Source organism: Tigriopus californicus, chromosome 11 (genome assembly GCF_007210705.1).
Source record: "Tigriopus californicus strain San Diego chromosome 11, Tcal_SD_v2.1, whole genome shotgun sequence".
Lineage (NCBI taxonomy): Eukaryota > Metazoa > Arthropoda > Copepoda > Harpacticoida > Harpacticidae > Tigriopus > Tigriopus californicus.
Window position 1 is genome coordinate 3,721,180 of NC_081450.1, and position 26,300 is coordinate 3,747,479.

Here is a 26,300-nt window from a genome sequence, read left to right on the forward strand (position 1 = left end):
CCAACGACAACCTATTCCATTTAGCTCTCTCTCTCACACACACACACCCCAAGAGCTAGCAACCAACCAACAACCAACCACCCGAGCCAGCTTCAAAAAAACCCCAACAATATCTTCATGCCGTGTACACTCTGCCCTGTTCTTTTGCGCTAAATCCACAATTAGGTACTGTGGGCCAGCGTTTGGTTTGTACTGTAGAGAGGGGGGGGGGGTCGGTCGGGGTTCAAAACTGTGTCACACTGGCTGTCAAGAGGATCCCTTTTCCCTTTTGAGCTCAGAAGTTCCCCTTCTTCAGCTCGGATGTCTAATCATGTACAAGTGTTTTTGAAAGGTCTTTTCTCCGGACATGTTTTTGCGAAGTGTGAACAAGACATTCGGTGACTAACATTCCCACCATACGTACAACTCGTCTCTATCGAGTAGTAGTAGTAGTAGTAGTAGTAGTTGAAGAACCCGAGCGAACAAAGAAACACGGACGGAGTTGTTCCTTTCTTTTCCCCTCTCATGGCTGGAACCAAATGGAACCAGCCCATCAGCCCGAACAACGGGCTTGCCTCTCCGTCCCTCGAAGTAGAAGAAGAGGATGGAGAAGTGGTGAAAGCTACCATTTTTGGTTGGACCAAGACCCACAGTGCGCCAGTCGTCCATGGTCCCAACGGCAACGACGACGACGCCCTTCACTTATCGAAATTAAGATTATGTGACAATCCCAGTGAAACCTATCATGTGCCAAATATAATCCCAAGTCTTCGGAAGCGCTCCTTGCCCCATCCAATACTAGTCGGGATGAATGAACGGTTGAAACAGGCCAAGGGCCTGGTGTATTGCACGTTGTGGTACCTCTCCATCATGGTGGGTTACTACTTCCTCTACGCCCCATTGTTGCCGCTACTCATTATCAATCGAAAGTGGTATAGAAGGGCTACGGATGTTCTGTACACCATTTGGGAGTCGTTCAATGTGGTACGTATGTTTGGGGTTGTTATTGTTTTCTCATCAATACATGGGAGAGACGTAAGAAATTCATACATCAAAACTGGATAAGCTTCTTGGCTACAATCTTTGGATTATTCTCAAGGATCTTGCGTTTGCCTTCGGATTTATAATCATAGGAGCAATCGTGCTCATTGCTATATCTGTGTTTGTCACAGAAGAACTCGTCACAATGGCACGGAAAGGCGGTTAAGGGTAGTTTCTTGGCGCATTGGTGACAACGCTTGCGTTTGGGTATGACTTTCGAGTCATCAACGGGGGTCTTTGAGACCTCTGGTATGGATTCAGGTTCGGATTGGTGTCGGGTATTGAACAATTTGACGAACTCGGTGAAGGTTTGAGGGACGGGATCATGGTGTTCCAATGCTAGAGTTTGGTGCACGGATTGCGACAAAATATTCATCTCCTCACTGAAGTCGATTTTGTGGGATGGATGCAATTTGGAGTTCGTTATCATCATACTTCGTACGTGTGGAACCGGACTAGTGTGGAGACCGCTATAAGACACTTGCATACAATGGAAGCAGCCCTTGCTCCCAAAGTTATGGCGACAATGGAAATCGCATTTCCGGCACACCCGATTCTCTTGAGATTTTCCACACATTGTGTTTGACGTGGATAGAGGTGGACACTTGGTGAAGTATTGACGGGAACTGATTTGGATTGGAAGTTTATGTCAATCATAACGCAGATTTCGTGAACAACAATGAGCTCATTAGTTTGGATTGTAGGTCATTCTACGCCAAATGATGATGTCTAGAGACAGTACTATCAAGGTGTATGCTTTTTCAAATTCAATTATAGGCGGAATATCTACACTGCTCTCACTGCAAACCTTTTTGGACCATGTTTAATGCTTGACCCATAGATGTGGTTTGGCCACGTCGACCGAAAAATTATTAGGTACAGCTTTTTTTTTTTAAATTTCAGTCCTTATTAGAAATCGTGTACGGAGTGCGTTTTTTCGTCTCCGGTGACGCCATTTGTTCCAACGAAAACAGTCTGATCATCTTAAACCATCGAACCCGAGTCGATTGGAACTTCCTTTGGGGCGTGTTGCTTCATTCTTCTGTTCCACAATCACACAATGCCAAATTGGTCCTGAAACAAGAAGTCAAGCAAATTCCCGGTGTGGGTAAGACCATAGCAACAATCACTTGAGTGTAATCAAGACTCTAGACCAATTTGCGGTTACCATTTTCAGGGTGGACCATGCAAATGGCCAGGTTCTTGTACATCACCAGGAAGTGGCAAACGGATGAGATCAAGATGGGACAGATGCTGGACCATCTTTCGGCTCACTCTAGTGCACCATTTCAGTTGGTTCTTTTTCCGGAAGGAACCAATCTGACCAAGGAGACCAAAGCCAAGAGCGACCAATTTGCAATCAAAAATCAACAGGAACCATTTGCATATCTACTTCACCCAAGAACCACAGGCTTCAGTTTCCTGGCCAGTCGTTTGCGAGAAAGTAAGTCTTTTGGACTAATTTGCTTCAGCTCCTCAAACGATATATGACTGGCTCAATTATTCTTTTCTTGTAGATCAATCATTAAATGCCATTTATGATCTCACCATGGCCTATCCTGACGAGGTACCTGAAGATGAACGGTCCATGGCCCAAGGGGTCATGCCCAGGGAGGTCCATTGCCATATAAAACGGTAAATATTTCTCTTGACTTCTGATTGAATGGCACATTTGGTCGTTGCAATGACAAGAAGTCGCCTACCAACCCTTTGAAGGAAATGTTTTACATTTGACGCAAAACAGATTTGCAAATTGCGAATTCGATCTAGATTCTGCTTGTTTTTTTTTCTGATTAATGACCCATTGAATCATTTACCTCATCCGTACATCTTGACCATTTGTATCAGATAAGTATGGCATTCATTTTGGCAATGGTTTCATTCAACTAAACCATTTGAAAAATATGGACTAACCTAAAAAACAAAAATAACCTTCAGTTATTCGTTTTGGGTGAAGTTTCACGGTTCCATTACAATTAAAACGCTATCAAATCCCCACAGGCATGCACGGCTTCATTCTTTCCGTTTCTCTGTTTCAGGTACAAACCCAACGATCTTCCCACCACTCTCCTGGGATTGGACAAATGGCTCCAAGAGCGTTGGAACGAGAAGGAACAGCTCTTGGAAAAGCTCTATGAGCAACGCCTCAGCTTCCCGGCCTATTCTAGTCAACAAACCATGCCTCAACCCGTTTTACCCTTCCAATACCTCACCTTGATCGCTTGGTTGGTCTTCCTCTATCAGTGTGTCTTCCATTGGATCCCAAGTTTCTGGGGCTTCACCTGGATTGTGCTCAGTTCCGCCCTCATGGTTGTCATTAGTCGGTTTACCTATGGAATGCAAGAGATTGAGATCCAACTGGAGAAGCATGGACTCTTTGGCATGTTGTACCAATGCTGGTTCTCTCTGCCAAGGAAGTCAGACTGATCATGACCTTGAGACGCAAAAATTGATACCTGTTCTTCATTTCCATGCACTTAACTCTACGTATTGGTTCACGGCAATCCGAACCAAACCACCCTTGTCTACAATATGAAATGTAATTGGACACTTCAGATGAAGCAATAAGATTTTGACGTAAAAAGTCAGAGTTCTCACGTGGAAAATAATGATTCATTTTTTCTCCGTCCAATGATTGATATCGGGGAAGAACTAACTTTAAAAGTTGTTGGCTCATGCCTTTCGATTTGGATAGAATAGTCCAGCCTTGTCAGCCTTAAGTTGTGCATTGCATCCGAATGCAACCAAACTAAATTTTGGGACAGCTCTACCTACCTCTGGCAAGATCCGAGAGTCTTCTACCCAATAGGCAGGCAATGGTTGCATTTGTAATTGCAATTACCATCTCGTAAAAGACATTACATTTCCAAGGGATTGTGATCAATCACATTGGGAATCAAGTTATTGACAATTGTAATTGCTTTGGCGCAATCCTAAATTTAAGGGCTAGCTAGATACGTCAACTCTAATTCTTTGGTGGATCAGATACCTAATTAATCTATGCTAAATCTGGCAATCTATCAGATTATCAGGTTACTAGGTTTTCAAGATATGGTTGATCAAAACTCGACAACAGGTGTGCTCTAAAGTAAGATCGATCGGCTTTGCTAAATTCAAGTGCAAAGATGAACATTGCCGTTGATTGGATAAAGATTACGGGAGCTGAACTTGGTTTTAATGCTGAAGCAAAAATCATCCGTAGCTGTGGCTTTAGACAAAAATATTTTAGTTTTTAAGGAAGTTTGCGCAACTCTAGCAATCCCTGAGTGTGTTCCGAAAGGCGGGACAAAAGCTAAAATACCGAGGGATCGGACGTATTTGTTCAAGAAGGGTGGCACACTAGGGCCAGTAGTTGTGGTTAGTCTTCAAAGAAAGTTGGATTTGATTCACGCTTTTCTAACCACTGTAAGAAATGTAATCCCCAGTACTATTAAAATGAAACGTTATGATTCGTCAATTTGCTACCTTTAAATCTTCATGATATTTGGTCTACCAACAAATTTGAGTTGCCAGACTGAGCTAGCCCCTAAATGTAGGGTTGATCTGGAATGCTACTAAAAAAAATGTCCAAGTCTGACTTGAAAGATGCTAACGGATCAATGAGGCCAACGTATAGAGACGTGTAAAGAACCGGCTTGGATGTGGGCTAGCCAGGCTGCGCCACAATCGCGGCAAGAAGTACCATGATCTGAGCACATCCAGTGATTCCAAATCTTCATTGACAAAATTGTTCGCCATTTTAGGACATCGTCGATAATTATCTTGATCCATTTAAATCAAACATTCCTTTGCTTAAGATGTCATAACATGGCAAGTGACAAAAAAAATATCCAATAAATAAAAAAAAGCATTTGGTGCCAACATATTGTCATCAATAAGAAGCATAGTGACAATTAATTCATGGAAGAACCAGAGAGCGCACTAGTGTGAAATCCCAAATCCTTACACATCTCTATTCCCTACGAGTATTAGCGGGAAGCAAATTAAACAATGAAGGAGCCCGGGAAAGAAGAGAAATTAAGATTAAGGGCTCCATTGAAAACGATCAGTTGGAAAAGGCTACTAGAGAGGTGCATGAGGCCAGGTCGAATCCCATGGCTTTTTCATAAATGCAAACTTTAAGAGAAAAATGAAACACCGTGTAGGTCCTGTTGAGGTCCATGGGCAAGAAAATAGATGGATATATTTATTTCAGAAACGCTTTGATCATGATTGAATAATGTTGGCATCTAATCTTTGAGCTTTAGATAGCTAGGATTTGAGGTAACTACACACTTTGGTTTCTTTGCGGAAGACATAGACAATGGAAAGGCTATGGTTAACGTACTAGGAGGTCAGTAAGAGTTTAGGAGCAACAGTTCTTATTCTTGAGCGGATAAAGCACCCTCTGCTCCGTCTAGGTTTTGACTAGAGATGGCCAAATGCATTTTATGCCATAAAATATGAGTGAAATTTGGTCAAAATATGCACTGAAATATATATTGAAACCCAAATTATGCGCTTCAATATGCATTTAAACCTAAGATGTGGGCTCGAAAAGTGAAAAAACCCTAAAAATCAATAAATTTAAAGAATTGGCAAAAAGCCCAAAATGAATAACAGTTGGAAAACCCTTTTGAAAGCATCATGTTTGGCAAATAGCATGAATTCTCAACGTTAACCCTTGTAGTTATTACGTATTTATTTCACCAAATCAAAATTCCATTGAATAATCCATAGATTACTGGAATCTGGACTACAATGATGCCGCCAACAAATTTATCAGATGGAATGCATTTGAATTGTAAAACTTTCCCTAAACACAATATTTACCTAATTAAAATAACTCTTACCGCTCCATCTACGTTCACATGTTGTTTCCCTTTTTTTCGTCCTGTTTTTGCCTGAATTGGGCAAATTCCGAAGGATTTGTCGTTTTAGAGCTTTGCAGGTTTTGAAGCTTTAGGGCACCCTTATTTTTGGACAATTCTGAACAAGGGTGGACAAAAGTGTCCAAAGATAAGATGCCCACCCTTCCTTCCCTTCACGCCTGCGAAATTCTCGATTAGTTTTAACAATAAGGTCTTTATGCGATTTCAATCATTTAAAATTCAAGTGCATTTGAATTCAATTTCTTCCATTTCAAATTTACTTAATCAAAATTGTCTAAACATGTAATTGAAATTACAATTACCTCCCAAGTATGCATTTAAGACGAGTTGGTTGGCCATTTTAGATTTCAAGACTTTCACACGAATTGGGCATTTTCTGGGATCGGGAACATGCTCTTGTGTGTTTGTATCTTTTGTCTTCTTTGGTACAACTACATTATGTATTTTTAGAATGATTTCCTTTCCTTGCTTTCAACTGTTATTGGGAATCAATGCTCATGCTACAACAAAGTAAAGTGTTTCACAACTAAGCCACCAAGATATTGGGTCAAACTTTGTGATAGAAAGGAGAATCAGCCAAAAATATATTGTATATTTCTACACTCCATCACGCATAAAGCATCATGATGATGCATTACCTATAGGTGTATTTGTAGTTGTGATTAATGAAATAACATTATCGTTTTCACTTGTTCTTTCCATATAGTTGTTTGGGAAAATTTGTCATGTTAGTTATTTGTTGACAAATTTATTGAACGTAAAAATGAAATGATAAACTTCGATGATAAATACAAAATAACCAACGTAAAACCAGTACTCAAATCAGCTATTTTGGCTGCAAGACATGATTACACTAAAATTATTCGTTAGTCAGAAAGAAGACAAGATATTTAACCATGGTGAGAATATTGCAGCTGAAGATGTTATGATTTTGTATTGGATTTTAAAAGTCTCCGAGAAAATGGCCTTCTTATTATTGAGACAGTTGTGTGGTTTCTACAGGGTGCGAGGAATGCGGCGCTACAATTTCAATAAAAAACTAGCGATTGATCCAGCTTATAAAAAAGTCAATCAATGACAGTGAAGCTCGGGGTTTGGATAGATTGGGAGGTATGCCACATAGCCTATTCAATTCAACTTCCATTTGTGTTTTAATCACTTTTGCCCGACAAGGTCGGAATCGGCCAACAACTTCAAAGTCTTTGAAAGTGTAACATCGCATGCCCCGTACCCTGTAATGTTCAGTAGTACTTGATTCCAGGCTCTAATTGTCCTTGTCTAGAGTTCTTGTGTGCAATTTGGCGAGGAATGGTCATCAACGTTTTGCTTCTCAGGAGCTCCTACTTTCTTAGGTTTAACTACTTTCTAAGCTTATTGCTTAGGTTTTGGATTAGGGATGCCTTGACTGAGGGGGAAACTAGGGCACCGGTCTTGATCTTGAACATGTTGGTTAGGTCTGAGGCTAACGTTACTTCTCCCTTTAGTGTGGTTTTCCCATGATACTGTACGAATATTTGTGAATCAATATGTTTTTACTACGTTATTTTCCCAACCGATCAATATCACCAATCACAGTTTTACACAGTTCGTTCATTCATTTTTCAGACTTTTTTCTTCAACTTTTGGTGGACGAAGACAAACATTTTGAATCTTTAGGGTGATACATTTTGCACTTCTGAAGACTTTTATAGAAACCGTGTTGGATCAAGGTAAACTTACAAACTTTTCCTCTATGTTATGTGTGAATATGTAAAAAAATATTCATAAAGCAAAGCGTCAACTGATTGACAAAACCTCAATCTTTGTTTTGGCCAAAAAAAGATGTCGATTTGGCCACATAGAAAGGCTTGTGGAATGGCGATTAATTGAATAACTCTTTCGTCTTCTTCTTTCTAGACATTTTGCAAGAAACAACAGACCAAATCCAAACCAAATAGGTTCCCCACACTTCAATAACGGCCACAAAAGAAAGACCCATGAATACCGACATAGAGCCTCCCATCTTGGCCAGAAATTCCCAATACGACTGGTACTTGTCCTTTTCAGAAAACTCGAGGCTCTCTTTTGAGCGGATAAAAATGTTGATCTTCATGACTGAGGTGTCCACTTTCCTCCGCCACAGAAAGTCCGTATACTTCTCGATATCCACCTCCTCAAAGTTGATCATATCCGTGGCCATAACAATTGGCCGAGTTATTCCAAAACGCTTGGCAATCTGTTTCCAGGATCCATCTGCGGGCCATTTACCTTGCGAGTGTAGAATGTCAAAAGTCACCTCTGTACAACTTAATATGCACCCACATGTGCTTTCGGGATCAGCCACGGTCGAGGTTGTCGTACAAGCGCTATCATTAAGTAAGCACGACTAAGAGAGGAAAAAACATGAAGTATTTACTTCAAAAGCACTTCGCCGAATCAATAATTAAATCAGACGTTATTTTTCCGTCATGGAAATATTTTGCATTCTCAAATGTAAATGTAAAGAACATGTTTTGTAATGAACCATTTTTATAATGAATCATTGTTTTATGTTTCTGTCTTAAACTGTTTTTACCCGAGCAAGATTTCCATTTGCCTCCAAAAAGATATACTGACGAGCTGCTCCGAGAATTTCATGTTCAGTTGCAACACATCCACATTTTTGATAGATGCTCTCCAATTGGCAGTAATGCTTGCACACGTTTTGATCGTAGTGAATATTAGCGAAAAGATCAATCACCACCTTTTTCTTAAAAGTCTCCACTTTAGCTTGGCTCCAATTTGAAATGCAATTCTTTTTAAAATTCCAAGAACCTCGGTTCAACGGAATAAGATGTGCCATGCCTGGTTCCAAATCGAGTCGATTAAGCCTGCCAGTAAATAGACTCCAGATATTGAGGGAGGTATGAATGTTATGTTTAATTACTTACGTTAGGGTTGGAAACGTCAGGGGTCTTTGAATGGTCAAGGTTAATCCATGCTTTCCTTCTTGTATTCCTTCCCTTAGATTGGGGTCCGAATTGAGTCGAATGAGCAATTCCATTCCATTTTCTTCTCCCACTCCTGCTTCCTTCACCAAGCCCAGATAGTTGAAGTGAAAGCAAACACCAGTCTTGGGCAAGTAATATTCAACAAAATTGCTAAAGTTTTGATTATCATTGGCATATTTGAACTCATGGATAGTTGATTCCATAGATTCGCCTATGACAGTTTTGGTGAAGCCCAATAGAGAGTTGTATAGATCATCAAAGTTATAGCTCAGAAAGTGGTCTCCATCGGAACAATTGGTTAGACATCCGGCCATTTTAAACAGGCGACAAACTTTGGGCAGCTCTCCTTGAATTTGTTCATGATCGAGACCGCCATTATTTTTCAATAAGTTAGGTATTTGAAAGGCTTTGTCACAGCTGATTTGATTCAGAGTACAGAGAGTAACTGCTGGGAATGCGCTGGACTCGGAAACAGCTTTCAAATCCACCTAAATAGATAAGAGATGATGATTATAAATTATGGTATTTGCAATATATTTTTCATAAATCAACAATCCATGGTGAGGGTTTTACCATGGGGCAAAATTTGACGACGGGAGATTAGTTTGCCCGGCGACCCTTCTCAATAAGGAAAAGGCAGTTAAAAAGTATAATCTTTCGTCCTTAGCATGCCCAACCATTATCTAAGGGTCCTTTTTCGAACCTTTTATTGACACTAACAAGTAGTACCAACGTAATTGATTATAAATTGAGTTAGAACTTCCTTGACGATATATGCAAAAAATCAATTGTGTAACCTGGACGTAATAGTAATGTAGTTTGGAAATAAGAGCAAGGACTAGCAAAGTGAAGGGGCGCAATGATCTTTTAAAAGATGAACAGTTGGCTCAACTCCAGACGTAAAATGTAAATATGCAATATCCAAACCTGAGTCAAAACTGGACCTTTTTGAAACTCCCCATAGACATCGTTCAAACGGATGAACGTAAGGGATAGCCCGAGGATACCCAAAAGAAGCCAGATCTTGGAGCGGAGTCCCGTGGTCCGGAAAGAGTTGGAAAACCCGGGGAGTCCACCCAAGGGTTGTTGTAACTGCTCCATTTTTCGTTAAGTACTAGCAAAATATGTTTTTTTTGTGGATAGATTGTTCCATGGCGTGTCCTCAAATTTGACATCTAATCATTAGACTCGGTTGGGCGGGCAAGTTTAAATAAGCATTAAACAAAGCTCCATTATTCCAAAAGCAGGGCGTTTAAGGAATATCAAATATCAAGGTAAGAACTAACAAGTCAACATATTACAATAATGACTTCCCTTTACGAGAGACAACTGCTTCTTTAGTAAGTTTACTCAATTAATTATTTTTTTACCGGTTGTTAGCCGATGCTTGGGAATGACTTCCCAGCAAGTCAATTCACGTTTTATAAGAAATTTGGTCTCCTAACGAATTTGTACGTGGTGCTTTGAGGCACCCCTGAACGTCCGGCTGGTATGGAAACGTTTGCAGGAAACGATCTAAGTCTCGCGTAAAAGTAAGCAATGGTTCATCTAATACGTAGAGTTGTCGGAGAGGTATGGGCAACATGTTGTATAGAGTACGGGCTCTATTGGAAACCAATGACGCCTCTTTGAGTTTGTTGTACAACGGACTCTCATTATGTCGATTGTCAGCCCAAGTAATGCCTCTTCTGTCACTCTGGGAGTGCTCAACGCCTGGTTAAGGCAAAGTCCGCGAAGACATTTGAATATGTAAACAATAAGATATCGCTCGTATCTTTGTTTAATGCTATATAATTCAAGGGACTTTCCGTATAACTTAAGTGGCTTACACCAACAATGTTTCCTGTAAAAAACTAGTTATGAACTAGACTAATGACAATTATTGATTTTTTTCTTATTGTGGCTAACAGAGATAGCATCACAATGGTAACTCTGTACAAGTTGATTGTTCAGCCACATCTTGAACCTTCGTCTTCAGCATGTTTGCAAAAGGTCGAAGAAGTCCAAAGATGTTTCACTAGGAACATCGCAGGAATGAGAGAGCTCTCCTATTGGGAGAGACTAAAAAAGTTGGGACTATACAGTGTCCAGAGAAGGTCCGAAAGGTATCTTTTATTGTACGTCTTCAAAAGTATCCATGAGCTTTGTTCCAACCCAGGATTTGGGGTCAATTGTAGTGACCGTAGAGGCTGAATGTGCGTTTTGAGAGCACCTTTAAGCCCTCGAGAATCCAGGCTAGTTAAAACAATGCAGTCCACTTCTCTTCTTTCTCGGGCTCCCTCATTGTTTAATTTACTTCCCACTAATATTCGTAGGGACTACGTAGGCCTTGTTGATCGGGTTGCATTTTTCAAGTCAGACTTGGGCAAACTTTTATGTAACATTCCTGATCAATCCTACATTCAAGGACTAGCTCGGTCTGCCAACCCTAATTCGTTGTTAGACGAAATACCATTTATAAATTAACAGGTAATAAATGGACGAATCATAACATTTCATTTTAATAGCGCTGGGGATTACCTTCCTTGTAGCGGTTAGAAAAGCCTGTGAAGAAACAAACAAAAAAAGGAATGGGGCCAAATCCGGCTTGATTGACGTCAAATACGGAGTGCCCCAGGGGTTCATTCTGGGACCTATCCTTTACCTCGTCCCTGTAGGAGATTTGCCTAGTTGTCTCGGTCTTGGCAAGTGATAATAAGACGAAATATAACCTTTCATTTTGATAGTACTGAGGATGACATTCCCTGTAGCGGTTAGAAAAGCTCATCAAAACCCAAACCAAGGAAAAAATGTGCTTTGCTTTAAATAATCCAAGTTCTTGACACAATTATGTCATGAGGTTTAACAATGGACATAAGAAATTAATATCTTTATTGCGCGATATGTACGTACAGTCTCATTGGATATACTATTTCGCATGAATGTATACATTTGGTATCACATATTGGTGACTGGGGCCCACTCTGGGGATAAGGATCGCCATTCGAGGCGAATATCCACTAGAGCGAGGGTGGAGACGTGGGCTTGAACCCATAAACCCAAATACAACTTGGTCGTGCGTTAATCAACTACGCTACAACCATCACCCTTATAATCTCTATGCAATTACGATTGCAATTTGGTAAACTTATCAACAGTGGGAAAACCATTTTGCTTGAAAATAGCTCTATGGCTTTGACTTGGGGATGACTACATCATTGAAGAGTGGACAATATGCAATTGAAGTTCTTGAGGTTTCGTGTTGCTCAAAAATCTCCGTGTCACTCCAATTTCTAACTGAGTAGGCGAATACGAAGAAGAAACATGCCATCTAGAAACAAGAAACTTTGGTTGTTTTTCTTTTTTTCTGGTTTGGTTTTTCACGGGCTTTTCTAACCGCTACAGGGAATGTAATCCCCAGTACTATTAAAATGAAAGGTTTTAATTCGTCTATTTACCCTGGGTTGGGACAAAGCTCATGGATACTTTTGAAGACGTACCGTATCAGATACCTTTCGTACCTTCTCTGAACACTGTACAGTCCCAACTTTTTTAGCCTCTCCCAATATGAGAGCTCTCTCAATCCTGTGATGTTCCTAGTGAAACATCTTTGGACTTGTTCGACCTTTTGCAAACTTGCTGAACTCATTGGAGCCCAAATGGGTGAGGCATATTCAAGATGTGGCTGGACAATCGACTTGTACAGAGTTAGCATCGTGATGCTATCTCTGGACTTAAACGTGCGATATATCCAACCACACATTTGAAAAGCCTTACCCACCTTCAGCTGGATATGCTCATCGAACTTTCCATTATTTTGGAGGACTACACCTAGATCTTTCATAGATGAGACCTGCTCAATATCTTTACCTCCATTATCTACGAGTGGAGTATTTAAAGGAGTTGACCCAAATGTCATTGAGCGGAATTTCATTCCGTTCAGGGCCATATTACTCTCAGTTACCCAAGAGTAGATTCGATTTAAGTCCTTTGCAAGGCTACTGGAATCTTGGCCATTCCTACCAGAAACTAACTTTGTATCGTCAGCATAAGAAGAGAGACTGGCAGTGATACTAAGCTTTTGAAGCGGGGCAACGAATATTATAAACAAGAGGGGCCCTAAGATCGAACCCTGGGGAACACCTGACTTGACATCATGTATGTCACTAAGGGATCCCTCAACCTTAACCAATTGCTTCCTACCAGAAATGAAACTTTTTAACCAATTGAGAACCCTGCCTTGGATCCCAATTTCATGGAGCCTGTTAACTAAAAGCCCATGATCTACCTTGTCAAAGGCCTTGGCAAAGTCGAGATAAACTACATCAACTGATTCATGACTCTCTAGTCCCTCAATAACCCGCTCAATATGTTCAATCAGTTGGGTAACCGTGCTAAAATGTGCTCGGAACCCATGCTGGCTAGGAGGAAGGACTTCATGAATATCAAGAAATTCAACAAGTTTGAACTTCATGATCTTCTCAAACACCTTCGCAATATTCGAAGTGAGAGAAATCGGCCTGTAATTACTGGGGAGCGACTTATCTCCCCCTTTAAAAATTGGAACAACATGAGCTAACTTTAGTGAAGATGGAAACTTGCCCTGATCCAAGATGCAGCGCATCAAGTACGAGAAAACAGGAGCGAGAACCAGTGAGCATCTCATCAGAAACTGAGATGTCACACCATCAGGACCAGGAGAGCTGGAAAGCCTCAAGTCCCTTATGGCCTCTAAAGCATCTTGATCTGTGACTACAAGATCATCTAAACGCTCAGCTTGACTAACCATGTCAATCTCAACAGACTCATCTTCAGAGCAATGAGCTGTTGCTTCCGAACTCAGTGGGGTTGAAAACACACTAGAGAACTGATCTCCAAGCATGTTAGCCATAGTCTCTACATTGCTAATGGCTGCCCCATCAACCTCAAAAGGCCCAACAGAGTGTTTCATTTTTCTCTTAGAGTTCGCATAAGAGAAAAATGCCTTCGGATTCGACCTGACCTCCTGAACCACCTTACTCTCAGTTTGTAACTGGTCATATTCGATGGAGGCCTTAATCTTACCCTGAACTACGTCCAACTTTTTTTGGAGACTAGCCACAATTACTGGATTCGAAGTGCTCTTCAGCCTTTTTGCTAGTTTGCAACTCTTTTTGAACAAAGTCTTCCTATATTTTGGAATTTTTGTCCGTGTACCACCTTTCGGAACACATTCAGAGATTGCTAAACTGGAGCAAACTTCCTTAAAAACTGAAACTAACTTATCAATGGCTGCATCTATGGACGATTCCTGTTTCAGAATTGAAATCAGGTCAAGTTCTTCTAATCTTTCTATAATCAACGGCCAATGTTCATCTTTGAACTTGAACTTAGCCAAACCGACCTTTTTGGCCGGTTTTACTCTAGAGCACGCCGGCTTTTGAGTAATGGTCGACCCTATCTCAAGAACATGATGATCTGACAGATTAGTAGGTGTCACATGGACATACTGGATCAGATCAGGGTCATTGGAAAAGACCAAGTCGAGAACGCTATTCTCTCTAGTGGCTACACCAACGTGCTGGGAGAAATTGCGCAAGATCGCGAATTCTTCCAGCTTTTCGAACGACTGAGATGTCGATTTCGAAATGGGAATATACCCATCAGGACTAACCTCCCACTCTACAACGCTAGCCGGAAAATTAAAGTCCCCTACAAAGAAAACCTTCGAGCAAACTGCCAGGTCCAACTCATTTCCAGTGAATTGGAGAGCTGACGAAAAAGAGCTTGCTGAACAAGAAGGGGGTCTATACATTGTAACAATAGACAAATCAAGACCTCGAAGATGACAAACTAAGACCTCTACTTCTCCATTCGACATTTGTACATGACTAATGTGCAAATCATTCCTAACATATAGGCATACGCCCCCATGTGGGAATATGGGATTATCAGGGCGTATCCTATCACAACGAACTAAGTTGAAACCAACTATGGTTAGTTCTTCATCTAAGACCCCTGGCCGAAGCCAGGTTTCTGTTATAGAGATGAATGCAATCTCTCTCTCAACGGCTAGTTCTTCTAAGATCTTAACTTTTGTGCTGTCTTTTTTAGAAATCAGACAATGCACGTTCAAATATAGCCCCTTTACGGGCCTCTCTTTTGACGGACCAAGTTCACAAGATCTTGGACCATCCTCTCCAACCGTAAAAAATCCCTCTTATCAACAAAGCTACGTTCTACTGGAGGCAATGCATGAGCTAATGGGGATGGTTGGGTTTGAGGAATGGGTTGGGCAGCTACATTTGAATAGGAACGTATTTTGGGAATAGGGGTGGGGCAAGGAATATTAGGGAGGAGAGTTTTTATAGGAATAGGGGTGGATTGGGTATTTGAAGGAAGAGGAGGGAATTGGGAGAGAGGGTGGGGGGTAGGAGGAGAGGGAGGGAGGAAGCTAAATGGGTTAAGGAAGGGGGGTGGGGTGGGATTAGGTTTAGGAATAGGGTCAGCTCTAAAACTACGAAACTGAGCTATCCTATTTCTCGGCTTTCTTTGCGTCCCTTCAACATGGACGGAGGTACACCGTACATTAAAGCATGTCTTAAGTCTCATGGACTGACGGCACATGTACGGGTGAAAAAAAGGACAATCTACCTTTGAACATCCCTTCTTACTATTGTACTTCTCAAGGCCGAACTTGAGAAGTTTTTGACACCATTTAGGGTGGTCAAACTGACAGCCTTTTCCTTCTTCAGGACAAGGCTGCTTTCGATAAACAGGACAGACTATTTTCTCTACAACTGTCTTTTCCTGCGCTTTTTCAAGAGGAGATACTACTTCAACTTCTACGTTGGTCAAATTAGTCGACTTCTCAACTACTGGGTGAGCCTGTTCTTCAAGCAGCACCCTGGTTTCATTGACCCAAGCAACTAAAGCCTCTATAATAAACGGCTTATTGACTATGGAAGGATCCTTTCCAGCTAAGACCAGGTCCAAACATTGTCTAGCCTCTTTGCTGACTTTTCCTAAAATAGCTTCCATCATGAATGCAGGAGGAACTATCTATTAGTAACAAAATCAACAGGCCAAGAAAAAGAGAAGAAAAGAACTAAAAAAGCTGTGCAATCTTGTCCTGAGATACAGGACAACAGAGCAAAATAGGAATGAAATACTTCACATCAAACTAACATACAAATCAAAGATGGAGATAGTAAACAAGAAGTAAGTGACAGAGAAAAGCAAGGAATCAAGAACATATGTAAACTAGGACATCAACAAGAAAACACAGAAATAAACTCAACTAACTGGTCGAACACAAAATAAATCAATACAGTAATGAACAATAAATTCTAACTCTAAAGGGCCAATACAATCAAACTAAAGAACTACACAACGATTTGGAACTAGAAATGCTACACTATAAATCAGAGAGAAACTACTGAAGCTAAACATAAACATAAATGAGCAATAAACTTATTAGGCTTTAAAGTAATTACGTCATACCAAAGAGCCGTGAAAAACCAAACCTAATTGAGTGAATGAATGGCAATTCCCATTCATTCACCCACACACAAACACCACGAACACTACACGTGCACAGCTACCAAGGAGCAACAGAAGAAGTCACACCTTGGTTCGAAATTCCTGGGAGATAAGAACGAGAACTAAATGCGTCTGTTCTCGGCGAGCTCCAAAACAGGAATGAACCATCACTCATCACTCATCAAAGTGATAGAACCTTGACGTTGAGAGAAATGATAAGTTAAAGCATTAAAATTTGCTGCAATATTGATAGTTCGTTCGGACGCTTGACTCTTTATAGGACCAAGCACACTTTCAAGAAAATGAAAAAAGAAATGCCAAAAGAACCATTCTCGCCAGAAGCGCCTCTTGGTTTGACTTTCTTTTGGCGTCAGAGCGCCTTGACTTCTTTGGCAGCGTTTCCTTATTGCATAGTTATTTTAGCCATAACTTTTAAACAAAATATTAAAAAAATATATTTCGTGCTTTCAAAAACATTTTTAGTGATTTGTCCTTCAAAAAGAATGTTTTTGTCCGAACCCTACTCATTAGTGTACCATATTGGCAGGAACTGTTTGAAACAAAATATAACCATTGATTGAAAAGAGTATTGATAAGGCAAAAAGTCTTGATATGTTGGTAGTCCAAATTTTAATAAAAGAAATTGTAACAAGCAACGGCATTGCATTTTTTTGCGAGTAACAGTTGGGTAACGAATTACCTCTTCGGACCAAAGTAATCCGTTCCTCTTATTGAGAAATGCCTTGTTTGTGACCAATAGGGCTTTTCAAGTGAACGCGTTCATGAACAACTGACGTTAATCCATGGGGTAAATTAAAAGACAACATGCCCAGCCAAATCACTCTGGTCATGCATTGAATATTGACAGTTATTTCATTTTATCTGCTTGTCTAAGCAAATAGCATTCGGGTATTGAGCCAATTTGATATTGCGTTCACCGAACTACACCAAACATGTTCATTTTCTTGGATTTTGTAACACAGCTCACTCAAAATCACTCGACAATTGAAATTTCAATAGGCGGATGGGGCGAGTTGATTGTGATGTTTGTCTTAGTTCTCCCTCCCCAAAAATGCTCAAAATCAGGGTGCAGGAGCACATTTTTCCTTGAATTTCCTTCACTTGACATGCCCTATATAATTAGTGAATGTAAAATGTAAATCACTTTGATTTCGCACCACGTTTTCTCGACTTACATAAATGTGCTCTTACTAAAATAACTTACACAAGCGTCTCAAAGGAAAATATAATATAAAACCATCGAATTCCGGGCCCAAATTCTCGAATTTTGGAATACTTTTCATTTGTTGCATTTTTAACCAAGATGACGAGTTTGGCAACTGTTGCATCGCGAAGTGAAATGATCGCTGGATGGCTAGACTGTAGGGGGGAACATAATGTTGAATGTTGCGAGAAATTGAACATGAAAAGTGTCTCTGAAAGGCAAAAACCTAATGAAAAGGAAAGGTGCGTGCTATGGTTGCTACAGTAACGGTCATCTATCTCGAAGATTCTCAACAGGTTAACAGAGATGTTAACGGGCCTTTCAGAGTCATTCATCGCCGCTGGTGTAGGGGAGGCTATGTTCGTTAAAATTGTCGAGGAAGGAACGAACTTCATTGAGGGATCATATGAAGTTCCGTTGCCATCAAAGAAGCGCCCATTAGATATTCCTGACGGACAAAGGATTCCTAAGAACTGGGCTAAAGGAGTTTTGGAATCGGATCAAACAGGATGAGAATGCCAAGAGTGACTATTTCAAATTTATGGATCAGTTGATTCAGCATAATAATGCTCGTGAAATCAATGAAGATAAATTGGAGAATACCTAGAAAGGTATGTGCCATAATATTACTCACCACAGAGTGTACCATCCACAGAAGGGCAGCGTCCGAGTTGTCTTCTATTGTGGAAACAGGTTGACGGGCGTTCCTTCAACGAGGAGTTACTTCTTGGTCCGGACCTGACTAACTTGCTGATAAGAGTGCTCATTCGAAAAAGTGCTCGAATAAAAGTTGGATACCATACTCAAACTGGCTTGATAAATTTCATTGCCACAGAATTACATCGTCTAGTCAATAAGTTAGTTTTGCTTCAGAGGGGGAGCGATCTCAATCCAATGAATGTCCCCAAACGGGTTGGCGATGGTGAACGGGGAGTCCCAACCCGTTGAGGCTTTGGAGGTAGCCAGATGTTGAAGCAAAGTTGCCTAATTCGAGCATTTTTAGGTGGACACGATTCCTGAGTTCTGGCCCAAAGACCTCTGGCCGCCCTACTCGCCAGACTTGACCCCGATGGACTTTGGGACGTTGTTCATTTTGAAGAGGAGGGCATGTCCCAAAAAATGGCCAGCACTGAACGGGCTCAAGAAGAAACTGGGTGAGGCATGGCATCAACCACACAATTTGAGGTATCTACCTGCACCGCCTCTGCTATCAAGAGATTTCGGGCCGTGGTCAAGACCAGAGGTGGTTATGTTGAACTTAAAGCAATTTTTTATTCACCAATGTGAGGTGACATGGTAAAGCCCATGGAAAGAAACCCCCTAGACGAAATATGTCAGCGCATATACCTGAAAATAACAGTCTCGATTGTAGTGGACCAGGCTGTAATTACAGGAATGCAAAAGAAAAGATATATGTAAAGATTGACTTACTATGTACATTATTATTCAAACGGACACCGACCAACAAAGGGATCTAACCTAACATTTGGTGGCAGTTAAGGGATACCTTCAAGAAAGGTTACCCTTGTGTGAAGATTCCAAGAGCGTCGATCCCGTGGATAATGGTTGTGATCACCCCAGTTCCCTAAGACCAGAAGGGATACGATAGTGGACTATGTAGCTTATTTCGATCGTGCGGCTGAAGTAAGGTCTAAAATTCTCGACGAGTGTGAGGACGATAACAGGCGGGGGTGGGTGGCCTAAAAGAGGATCTTGGGTGCCAAGTAATCCTGCCATAACCGATCTAACCTAACATTTGGAGATCTCCTAAAAGAGTTGGTGGCTTATCCATTGTGTCACACTACTTCAGCAATAAATCATTCATTTAATTATCCCTTGATAAAGTCGGGGATCTTAGATCGTATTTCTATGTTTTTTTTGCTCAGCAAAGGAGCAAAAATATTGGTTAAGAATGGTTGAAAATCTGTTCAAAAACCTTACAAAGGTGAATAATTCCAACTTCTCGCTCTCGAACTCGATTGACGAATTCCTTGCAGGGAAGACGCGTCAATTCTTGTGCACAAATGCCAAGTCAATTGATCAGAGCTGTCACCTTTTGATAATTCCTTCCTAAAGGCAAAATAGTACCTGGGACAGTGCAACTCAGTCCGTTAACTTAGAGAGTCTTCAATAAATTACTCTTTTCAAAGGAGACGCCTACATTTTGGATGGATATTAGCGCTAGTTCCTCGAAGACTTGAGGCCAATGGAGACTGTTCAAGGTTTTTCCCAAGCTTTCAAGGCTCATGGGTTTAAAGAAGTGGTATGGCTGTCTTTGGGAGTTTTGGGGGTGATTTTGACAATATATCATTCTTATTCAATAATGATTTCGTATCTGCGACATCCGTTTGTAACCAAGGTACTGTTTGAACAATCATGGAACTGTTTTGAGACAAACATAACTAGGGCCGTCCAAAACTTAAATCCTGCAAATTTTGCAAGCTTATCCGCAATATCTAACATTTTTCTGCCATTAACAGCAATTTCGGCCAATTCAGCAAAACATTCCAATATTTGTGGAAATTCGGAACAATTTCTTGAACTTTTAAGGAAAAATTTGGAGAATCAATTTTAAGGAAAAATATTACAAGTTGAAGAGTAATAATGTACATAGTAAGTCAATCTTTACATATATCTTTTCTTTTGCATTCCTGTAATTACAGCCTGGTCCACTACAATCGAGACTGTTATTTTCAGGTGTATGCGCTGACATATTTCTTCTAGGGGGTTTCTTTCCATGGGCTTTACCATGTAACCTCACATTGGTGAATAAAAAATTGCTTTAAGTTCAACATAACCACCTCTGGTCTTGACCACGGCCCGAAATCTCTTGAAAGCAGAGGCGGTGCAGGTAGATACCTCAAATTGTGTGGTTGATGCCATGCCTCACCCAGTTTCTTCTTGAGCCCGTTCAGTGCTGGCCATTTTTTGGGACATGCCCTCCTCTTCAAAATGAACAACGTCCCAAAGTCCATCGGGGTCAAGTCTGGCGAGTAGGGCGGCCAGAGGTCTTTGGGCCAGAACTCAGGAATCGTGTCCACCTAAAAATGCTCGAATTAGGCAACTTTGCTTCAACATCTGGCTACCTCCAAAGCCTCAACGGGTTGGGACTCCCCGTTCACCATCGCCAACCCGTTTGGGGACATTCATTGGATTGAGATCGCTCCCCCTCTGAAGCAAAACTAACTTATTGACTAGACGATGTAATTCTGTGGCAATGAAATTTATCAAGCCAGTTTGAGTATGGTATCCAACTTTTATTCGAGCACTTTTTCGAATGAGCACTCTTATCAGCAAGTTAGTCAGGTCCGGACCAAGAAGTAACTCCTCGTTGAAGGAACGCCCGTCAACCTGTTTCCACAATAGAAGACAACTCGGACGCTGCCCTTCTGTGGATGGTACACTCTGTGGTGAGTAATATCATGGCACATACCTTTCTAGGAATTCTCCAATTTATCTTCATTGATTTCACGAGCATTATTATGCTGAATCAACTGATCCATAAATTTGAAATAGTCACTCTTGGCATTCTCATCCTGTTTGATCCGATTCCAAAACTCCTTTAGCCCAGTTCTTAGGAATCCTTTGTCCGTCAGGAATATCTAATGGGCGCTTCTTTGATGGCAACGGAACTTCATATGATCCCTCAATGAAGTTCGTTCCTTCCTCGACAATTTTAACGAACATAGCCTCCCCTACACCAGCGGCGATGAATGACTCTGAAAGGCCCGTTAACATCTCTGCTAACCCGTTGAGAATCTTCGAGATAGATGACCGTTACCGTAGCAACCATAGCACGCACCTTTCCTTTTCATTAGGTTTTTGCCTTTCAGAGACACTTTTCATGTTCAATTTCTCGCAACATTCAACATTATGTTCCCCCCTACAGTCTAGCCATCCAGCGATCATTTCACTTCGTGATGCAACAGTTGCCAAACTCGTCATCTTGGGATAGTTGATCCGTTTGAACCCAATAACCTCTCACCAATTCACTTTTGGCGTGGCGGTAACAGCTTTCGTGGCCTCCTCCCCATAAATAGGTTCACTACCCTTTTCTAACATTTTTTCCACAAAATCGAGCAAATGCTGAAATGTTTCAGGGACTTCATATTCACGTCTGATCCTGACAATCAGGGATCTCCACGAGTTTCTGGCCCCAACAGGGAACTTTTGTACGAGATCCCCCAAGAACCTGGGGGAGTCAAGATCAGTTGGTCGAACAACAGCCGCACATCGTAGCAAGGCAGAGTACAAATCTTGCACGCCTTTAACTGAATGATCTTTGATCGGGGGCCATTTCCGTAGGACTTCTATATACGTGTTGGCCACGAGAGTTTCATTTCCATACCGCCTGGTTAATTGACGCTTGGCCTCTTTGTAGCAGTACTCGTACTCTCTCTTCGTCCAAAACAATGCAACTCTCAATCTGAGCTCGTGGATCCCCTTCGACCACTTCAAGCAATCTGTTTAGTCTTGTCTTAGGATCGCTCAAGTTTTGCTCGATGACGTCTACCACCTGCTTCAAAAAATGGCTGAAATAAAGCGAGTCACCGACAAAAGACCTGATCTTGGTGTTAGAGGCCGTCTGTCTTCGTAACATATCAACCAGCATGGTCGTGTCACTCGTCTCCTTGTTTTGACTCATTACTCGATCACGGGGGGCAGGTTGGGGATGAAATGAGGGTGCTTTTGAACGCAGGCCAATAGGAAGGCTCAAGAGGCTAAATCGAGGCAAACTGGCATCACTCGCGTCAGCGAGTCTCCTTGATACTGGGAGATCGAGATTGGCATTCTCTGGTTCCGTCAACCTCATCAACTTCTTCTTTCGTTGTAGATCCATCTTGTTCTTTCCAAAGACTTTAGCTCCAAGATTCTAACGGCTTCGGCTTGTCCACGGGAAAGAGTAAACTCATCGCGGACTCTTTTCCGATCTGGGTTTTCTCGGTCATTTGCCGCTCTTGGGTCCAGATCACGGCGTCTCGTCAAGCCCACTTGTTGTTACTGGTAGAATGCTTGGATGCAATCACAAGGGCATATTGACCCAGTTTTACTCTCGCTCTTTTCTGGGGCCTAAAAACGGATTCTCTTGAAATTCTAAGGGCTGTAAACTGGTTTTAAGCTTGAACAATAGGCAAATGTCTTTTGGTCTGAATGAAAGATGATTGTGCCAGCATCCAAACTTTCAATTGTGAATAGGATGACCTTAGAGTAGACGATATGAGTGCTTCATACTTATTCATTAGTTAGAGGCTTTCCCTTTTCGTAAAACTTGACCAGCTACTGAACTAAATGATTTGTCCAACGGGAAACTAAGCAATTCAATCTGACCTGCCACTGCCCATAAATTTCACTTTAGGTTTCTTTATAGATGTTTTCATAAGTCTATAAAAGTCTACAACAACCCATTCTTTGAATCAACAATCATCTTTTCTAAGCTTTTTCTCGGCAAATATGCATTCCAGCTGATCCCAGTGACCTTAAAGACCTCAGATGCAGGTAGGACCGCAAGGTAGGACCTTAGGCAGAAAAGGCTTCCTAATTTGGTATTTGCCGTGGTTAAAATCAGGTTTTTGAAGTTTTATTTTTCATCATTTAGTTTCTGTCCAACACAAATCCGTCCATTTATTTTTTGCTTTGTTTCGCTAACTCATTTATTTCCGGCTGTAGAACAAAAAGAGTTACCAGTGTTGTTCTTTCTGTCGCACCGGGTATTTATATACAGTAGCTCTCTGTTCCTTCTAGGGCTCCTTCATTGTTCAAGATGCTACCGGCAACACCCTTACGTTGGTTTTTTTACGACTGGGGTTTAGAAAATGATTGAATCGTCAAATTTAGTAAACCATTCCCTCATAAAGACCAATCCTGAAAATGCTCTGAATTTAATTTTATTATGAAGACGAATACATGACGAAAAACAACAGCAACCTCTCTCCTTTAACACACATTTGAGACATCATTGCTCTTCTTATTTTCAAAAACGCCGGCATAAGGGTTGAGCCTACGGTTGTTGATGTCATGCATTTGGCAGGCCGGAAGACAAGCGCAGTAGGTTTTGCTGGACCCGTGGTTGAACATCGTAATGTACTTGGTTTGGGATCGAAATCTGCTTGATTGGCAAGCTCGGGTACAAACGCTGGGATCGGCATCCCTCTTAATTTGATATATGGCCAAAGCCTTGGCCAAATGACACATCTTGAACCGCCCTCCACAAGTATCTGGGGAAAATAAAAAAATGTACATGCGTTAAGAAAATAATTAAAAAATCCAGTGCAACCAGTTTGTTGTTTCCTACCAAATTATTTAGTACGACCGGCGTATAACATGACTTATGGAAAAAAATGAATTCCTTTCCATGCATTTTTTTAACTTGGTTACCATGGGTCGGATTAAAATGTTGATTCAACTACCGAGATCATTATTTGCTGCTTTTTCTCACTAATCGCACCAAAATTGGCTTTGAGGATATATCAATATATTTTTAGTTATTACCTCCATCGATGGTTTATAAAAAAATATGAGATATTTGTTTTCTTTCTTCATTGCTTTTAGTGTTCTATAAAAAACACAGGGCTGATCATTTTTCCAGCAATATCTCAAGAATGACAATAAAATATCTAAGAAAGCAAAATTTTAACAGAATACAGCGGCGACTATTTCTTGCCAAAGTCAATTTGAAGACATTGATCGGTTGCCGTTTTGATTAAACATTTTCAAGTTGACGTCATCAATTTTCGAAGCTATCGCCATCTGCAGTTCAGAATTACAGATTTGGCATTGTTTCAAACAAATTAGGCATTAAATTTCCTTTTGTGTGATATAGGATTGGTTAAGCTAACATTTGCTTTCATTTGTTTAAGCATCAGACCTTGGCCTTTGATGCATTCAACAAATTGATGGATTTTTCTTGGACATATGTACTGATTTAGACATGAGGGTCCTCAGGGGGAGCTAGCTTGGGGTAAAAAGGGAGAGGAGACGGCCTGCATTTTCCTTTTGCTTCCTTCCTCTTTGAACGCCCTGCCTTTCTTGCCTCTTCTGATGTAACCCGCCACATTCTGTGAGTCAGAGCTTGACTCTTTGATGGCGGGACAATAGCAACTCAGAAAAGTGCCGTCACGGACAAACTATCGTGATTTCTTTTCACCTTGAAGCCATATCCACAACTCGCTGAGATTAAAATCTTCTGAATGATGTGATCTAATGCTTAAGATTCCAATGTTTTCAGCATTTAAGACAGCATGCTAAGGCTGACAATGATTTCATCAAAAATCGGTGTCCAAATTTAGCGGATACTATGGAAATCCTGGGTTGGAAATAAGTCAAGATTGCTTCCCAAATAGCATTTATTTGGACCGAAATGTAAGTTTGTAACATGCTCAGGTGTTAATGTATTTTAAGTTGAAACTCATCCCTTAACATTGATTTGCTTCAAAAGTGCAAGTGCAATTTATCACCTTTTTCAATTCTTTGTCGTTGCCCTTTTGCGATTTTCCTCTCTATTTTCTGGGTCTTTTTATTAGTGAATTCGTACAACTCACCTTGAGCGTTGATCCATGCCGTACACAAGACCAGAATAAAAACCAAGTGGAGAAGAACCTTCATGTTTAGACTTGTTAGACTTGATTATAATCAGGTAACTGACACTCTCATCAGAAGCTTCCATTTTTATATAAAAGATTTATGTCAATTAAGCTGTAAGAATAATAAGGAGTTCTACCTAATTTGGAATTTACCTCCAAACATTGTTTATTTTCTACATGGCGCTGATTAGCTTTCCTAATTAATGAAACTCCGATCCCAATAAGGTCAGGTGTTCAATTAGGATTCTTACCCTCTGAGGTATTGTGCGTTTATCTCGTATTAAAAAGGATAAATGTTTTCCTTAGGTCTGGAAATGAACTCTCATTAAAAAACGAGGAAGAATTAACTGTACTCGATTCATCTCATCCACAAGTCCGTTCAAAGAAATATGATAAATACTATCAACAAAAAGTGTGGGCCTGGGCAGAGATTACTAACTCCGCAAAGCCCTATATCAAAAAAAGATTATCCAAAGAAAAATTTGTGGAACTTGGTTTTAGATCAGTGTATTAAATTTATCTCGATCAAGGAGACTTGGTTGCGGGACGGGGTCCTGGACGAAGAATTGGTCATAAAGGGGTTCACTTTGTTTCGTTACTGTAGGGCAAGGCCTCAAAATACTATTTTCCATCATGGTGGCGTGCGCCTGTACATAAAAAATGACTAACCATCCCAATCTTTTTCTCAAATGGAGGGGTAGAAATATTACTAGTGTATGCACTAACTTGGGACCTGACGTTTATCGTGGTTTATAGACCGCCTCCAATCTCTAACAATTATTTTTACAATGGGCTTGTGGCGTCACGCTGTCTGGATTTGAGTACTCGTCAACGAGCACCGGAATAAAGTCAGTCGTTACAAGTCGTTGTGTTCTATTGTATGTGATCTCCTCATTGGTGACCCCGACGTTCAGTACACATTAAAATGGCCTTCTCTAATCCAACAACGGACCGGACGGGATATCCTCGTTCTAAACACCCTTTTCTCTTCGCCTCGCTGCTTGTGGCCTGACCCCAAAACTTTTGGCTCTCTCGGCTTTTCGACGGGCCCTACCAGAGGGAATTTCGCGGGTACTGCCTGAACCATCTGAGGACATCAATATAACGGAATATGCACTCGAGGCCGAGAGATTGA

The 26,300-nt window shown here is 40.9% G+C and overlaps 4 protein-coding genes across 4 annotated transcripts; 1 reads left to right on the forward strand and 3 right to left on the reverse strand.

Moving 5' to 3' along the window:
• The first annotated feature begins 148 nt into the window (after positions 1–148).
• On the forward strand, positions 149–3,604 carry LOC131889849 (lysocardiolipin acyltransferase 1-like). Its single transcript, XM_059239057.1, has 5 exons — positions 149–963; positions 1,924–2,128; positions 2,198–2,464; positions 2,538–2,655; positions 3,060–3,604. Exons 1-5 carry the CDS (start codon positions 505–507, stop codon positions 3,445–3,447), a joined length of 1,437 nt encoding a protein of 478 aa, XP_059095040.1. The 5' UTR covers positions 149–504; the 3' UTR covers positions 3,448–3,604.
• Positions 960–1,739, reverse strand: LOC131889852 (AN1-type zinc finger protein 5-like). Its single transcript, XM_059239060.1, has one exon. It carries the CDS (start codon positions 1,595–1,597, stop codon positions 1,031–1,033), a length of 567 nt encoding a protein of 188 aa, XP_059095043.1. The 5' UTR covers positions 1,598–1,739; the 3' UTR covers positions 960–1,030.
• Positions 3,605–6,871: 3,267 nt separating the features above from the next.
• On the reverse strand, positions 6,872–10,002 carry LOC131890302 (uncharacterized). The gene is made up of 3 exons (XM_059239625.1): positions 8,801–10,002; positions 8,446–8,740; positions 6,872–8,256 (listed from the first exon to the last, which is right to left on the reverse strand). Exons 1-3 carry the CDS (start codon positions 9,172–9,174, stop codon positions 7,753–7,755), a joined length of 1,173 nt encoding a protein of 390 aa, XP_059095608.1. The 5' UTR covers positions 9,175–10,002; the 3' UTR covers positions 6,872–7,752.
• Positions 10,003–23,346: 13,344 nt separating this feature from the next.
• Positions 23,347–25,203, reverse strand: LOC131890546 (uncharacterized). The gene is made up of 2 exons (XM_059239910.1): positions 25,124–25,203; positions 23,347–23,800 (listed from the first exon to the last, which is right to left on the reverse strand). The coding sequence occupies exons 1-2, from the start codon at positions 25,185–25,187 to the stop codon at positions 23,520–23,522; spliced, it is 345 nt and encodes a 114-aa protein (XP_059095893.1). The 5' UTR covers positions 25,188–25,203; the 3' UTR covers positions 23,347–23,519.
• Positions 25,204–26,300: the final 1,097 nt, after the last annotated feature.